Genomic DNA, 5,263 nt, shown 5'->3' with positions numbered 1-5,263 from the left:
ATTCTATTTACAATCTTTCTCTCATGCTTAATTAATTAATTAATCGGCTAATTACTTTATTAGTGAATGTCCTCAATTAATATGTGTGGTTAAAAGAGAATTATATATATATATATAATCAATTGGTTAACGACAAAATTAAGAATAATGCAGCTGCCGTTTACACGCCCACATGCAGCCTCCCAAATTTAATATCATATGCATGAACCGCCTAAAAAATGGTGACCACATTAAGTATTACATAACTATGCAATATATACTATATCATCCTCAATATTAACCTCCCTCCCGAAACTTCATAGCTTATATATATATATATATGTATAGTCCTCCTTTATATATGGTTACCATATGAAGATATGGTTTTCCTTTTCTTGTTTTTTATTTTGTTTTAAAAAAAAATAGACTATATCATATTTTAACCGATATCATCTTATGATATGATTTATCTAATATTCCGATATACGTATCAATACTAGGCTACTTTTTTTAAATAACTCTTCCTTTGTGCATCTATCATGGTAGATTTTATCTATCGTTGGCATGGTCAAAGCAAAGTTACAAGGTGAAAATTAAAAAAAAAAAATACAACATCACATACAAATTCCGTCTACATAGAGATCAAAATTGGAACCTGGTAGAAATACAATATTCGATTTTGAATATTATCTTGGTAGACTAAAACTTTTACCAAGATCTGAATATACACATCAGAACTTAAAGCTAACAGAAATTCAAAATTCAGTTCCGAGCATTATTTTTGCAAAGGCTATTGTCCACCATAAGCACTTGTTTTGCTTTATTCTCCAAGCCATTGACAAACTATATTCATCTATTTTTCTTTGCATAGCACAATGCCACAAGATTTTCTATCCAAACATTTTCTTTTTCGCTAAGCATATGAGAGATCTAAGGTTTATTTAGACGTTTATATACAAGAACCCTAAGCTGGAAAATAAGTTTTTGACTTAAGACTCGACCTCATCAGGAACTAGATCTTCCTACACTCTCTAACACCTTCATAAGACATGTACATTTTTAATTTTGACTGGTTTCGTACCCAAACCACTCACAATCATCTAAAGCACAATCTATTTAACTAAGTTATATCATTAAGTGTTGTGGGCTAAATCTCTTTGTAAATTTTCTAATTTCATTTTAGAGAAACTCTAATATGCACGTGTGAGTTCTTTTTCTTTCCATTTGTATCAATAAAAAGCTAAATGCTTTGTGAATTCTCTCGTACATTAAATCAACTACCATATTAAGTTCCATCTAAGTTAAAAAAATTTATGCGTAAATGTTCAGTGGTAAAATATCAGTGCTTGACACTCCCATTATTTGGGTACAGGCTAAAGGTTCCTAATGTTGCTCTTTATGTGTGGTCAAGATCCTAAAATAATTCACCATTGTTTTTTACTTTATTCTAAAGACTTGGGGGATTTGGAGTGAATATTTTTTGTTTTTTTTAAGTAAAAATATTTCTTAAGTAAATAACATATATACATAGTATATTGTATTACTGAGGTAGTTTACAGTACAACTAATAAGAAAATAATACATAGATATACTAAAAAAGATAAAGAAAATATTGCACATACTACTAAAACTACAATAAAAAGGTGTCCCTCAAGTACCTAAAAGAGAATCATGTTGTAAGCCAATACCAACGCAAAAGATTATAAACAAAAGGAATAGATCGTTTTACTAGTTAAATCATCTAGTATTATACGTTACATAAGTGAACTTACCATGGACACACTCCTTAAACACAAGCATCAAGCACGTATGTTTTTTATTATAAAAAGCCTCATTAAACCTCATGCATCTTCACATAAGAAGGTAACTCTTTGGACACGATAGAAGAATAAAATTGTGGGCGAATAAACGTTATAATTTACTTCATAATTACAATTTAAATGTCATAGAAATCTTATAAGAAAGTTGAAAGAAAAAAACAAGAAACATATAAAATAAAGATTACCCCTTAAGCTTGAAAGAGTAACTCATTATAAAGGAGCTAAAAACAAATAGAAGCATAAGAAGAACTCAAAATTCAATGACCCACACACATATAATTGCATCTAGACTGCATGTTTAGATTGGTACGAATAAAATAGGTTTATCGTTATATAGTACTCTGGTCAATTTAGCTACTAAGAAATTAGGTTCTTTTAGTGCTCAATATGGTGGAGTTGGCCGACCCCATTAGAATAAAACTTGTGTGGTGGATAAGGTTTCTATCAGTAGAGTTTAGCAAACGCACTATAAATGAATTATTTATATCTCTAAAGGATGTGGTAGGTTGTCGCCAAGTTCATAAGGTTCTAAAATCAAGCAAATAGAGTTCATCGACTCCAATATGTCTCATCTTCAATATTGATGGTTTAATATAGGATTGTTGACATTAGAGATTATGTTAGAGATCATAATGGATGGGTGATGCATTTTTTCGGAGAAAAGAGGAATAAAAGACTCCAATACAATTGAGTTACTAGCCATCAATAAAGTTCTCACCTTACAATAAAGACGGCAAATGTGAATTCCTTAAAGTTGGTCAGAAATAACTCAATAACAGTGGTGTTATTAGATCATGAACAACTCAATCCATGGAAATTAAATATGGAGACAAATGGCGTTGCTAAGGGGTGGAAGAAATCAAAATTGATTTTCTTTTTCCATATATTAAAACAAATAGAGTTAATACAATTCTACCATCACAAACTGAAAGACCATGTTAAGATAAAAACTGTTTTAGTGATACCGTGTTTAAAAAATATTAACCAGGAAGTATTTTTAAATAAATTTTCTTATGATTTTCCATTGTTCCCCTACAACTATGTGTATACACAAATCAATAATTCAACTACAAATATAAAATTAAATATAATTGACATAGGTTAAATAAGAAAAATTAATTAAAATATTACAGAATTTTTTCTAAAAACTTAAAAAGAAGTATTAAACAAGAATCTAAGTGCGTCACAATCATAAAATTGCACATAGCAAAGATATCATCTTGCCTTATTCGACGATCTATTATGTCTCGGGATTCAAGAATTCTAGTGGCTTGGATTGCTATAACTAACAACAATTCATGAAGTAAAAGTAGAAAATATTTATTACTATGACTCGGTGTATTTTATATATTTGGACATGATGAGAAAAGATTTATAAAAATTTTAAACAATTATCCTCATAATTAAATAGAGTAATATGTCTAATTTCACTCACTAAATATAAGTTGTTATGGAAATATCTATATATATATATATGTGGTGTTATGTCCTCTAAAATAACCACCATATATTTGGACCAAGTAATGCATAACCCACATAATGTTTTCAATATAATACATATATACATACACAGAGAAAATAAAGAGAAATTAAAGTATAGAAAGTTGAAGGATAAAAAATAAAAAAAATAACAAAAGAGGAAAGTAGAAATTGAATGGTAGAAGAAAGGTCCAAAGGCACCGCTAGAGAGGGGCGAGAGGCTGTGTCCACCCTGTCTTCTTCTCGACATGTCACTTTCTCTTCTTAATACATTTTTTACGCTTACTTTTCTCTCTCTCTCTCTCTCTCTCTCTCTCTCTCTCTCTCTCTCTCCATTTTCTGCTTCTTCTTCTTCTTCCTCCTCTTGGGTTCTACTTATAATATTAATTTATATACATATATATGTATATAAAGTTTTGGATTTAAAGGGTATCCAGTACAAGTTAACCATGTCTTATCTCTGCCTACCACTTGCCACCACTCAATTTTTACAACCCCCACCCAGCCACCTATAAAAACACAACTTCATTTCATTACTTGTGTGTATATGTATATATAATTCAACATCAGTCTTAACAAGAGAGAGAGAGAGAGAGAGAGAAAAAGAAGATCAAAAGGGAGAAAAGAAAAGAAGAGAAAAGCTTTTGGTTTATGGCAATTGCAGCTGCAAACATGAGCAATAACAGTAGTGAAGATAATAACAGAAACAACAACGAGGAAGAGGGTAGTGGAGATCATCAGGTGGTGGATGACGATGATCACCACGAGCAAGATATGGTGATGCCTGGATTCCGTTTTCATCCTACTGAAGAAGAACTAGTGGAATTCTACCTTCGCCGTAAGGTTGAGGGAAAGAGATTCAACGTTGAACTTATCACTTTTCTTGATCTCTATCGCTATGACCCTTGGGAGCTTCCTGGTACTTACAATTAAAATCTCCCTCTCTCTCTCTCTCTCTCTTTCTCTCTCTCTCTCTCTTCTCTCTCTCTCTCTCTCTCACTTTCTCTCTTTCTCTTTCTCTTCATCTTTCTCTTTGGGTGTATTATATATGTGTATATGTAATATATGTAGACACATAGATACACAAAAATCCACCAAACCCTTTTCCCTCTTTACTTCAATTCTCTGTCTCTCTCACTCTCTATTTCTCTTTCTCTTTCTCTTCATCTTTCTCTTTGGATGTTCTATATGTGTGTGTATATATATGTATGTATAGACACATAGATACACAAAACCCACCAAGCCCTTTTCCCTCTTTACTTCAATTCTCTCTTTTAAATCAAAAAAACCGAAACTCTCTTGTCTGGGTAACTTCATCTTAATTCCCTGTGTATCATATGTTAACATAAACATATATATCTGTGTGTGTGTGTCTACACATGGGTGTTTAATTATACCGTACTAATGAATATATATCTGTATTTTAGAACATGATTTAATCTCCGTCATGATATATATATGGGTAATTTCATCTTTCTCTTTGTGTATCATATGTTGACATAGCTATGTGTGTGCATATAAATATAGGTTTTTGATTGTATATACCGATGAATATATATATCATATTCATGGGTTTTTGACTACATGTACCGAGGAATATATATATATATATATATCTGTATTTTAGAATATGAATTCATCCTGGTCATGTTATATATATATATATATATAGGAGGGTGATTGATGATGATTTGGGTTTGTGTAATATGATCAGCTTTAGCAGCAATTGGGGAGAGAGAATGGTTCTTCTACGTGCCAAGAGACAGAAAGTACAGAAATGGCGATCGCCCAAATCGGGTTACAACTTCAGGATATTGGAAAGCTACAGGAGCGGACAGGATGATTCGGACTGAAACTTCCCGTCCAATCGGCTTGAAGAAAACCCTAGTTTTCTACTCCGGCAAAGCCCCTAAAGGTATCCGTACTAGCTGGATCATGAACGAGTATCGATTGCCTCACCATGACACTGAGAAATACCAAAAGGT

At 31.8% G+C, this 5,263-nt stretch overlaps 1 protein-coding gene across 1 annotated transcript in view; it reads left to right on the top strand.

Annotated features, from left to right (window-relative positions):
* Positions 1-3,714: 3,714 nt before the first annotated feature.
* Positions 3,715-5,263, top strand: part of LOV1 (NAC domain containing protein 35) — a 3,506-nt gene continuing 1,957 nt past the window's right edge. Inside the window, exons 1-2 of the mRNA XM_088211724.1 lie at positions 3,715-4,197; positions 4,993-5,261. Of these exons, the coding sequence (XP_088067850.1) occupies positions 3,930-4,197; positions 4,993-5,261 (537 nt within the window). The 5' untranslated portion in view covers positions 3,715-3,929. The remainder of the gene's footprint in view (positions 4,198-4,992; positions 5,262-5,263) is intronic.

The sequence above is a fragment of the Carica papaya genome, chromosome 9 (assembly GCF_054855325.1).
Source record: "Carica papaya isolate Zhongbai chromosome 9, ASM5485532v1, whole genome shotgun sequence".
Lineage (NCBI taxonomy): Eukaryota > Viridiplantae > Streptophyta > Magnoliopsida > Brassicales > Caricaceae > Carica > Carica papaya.
This window is presented reverse-complemented; position numbering and strand designations above follow the sequence as displayed.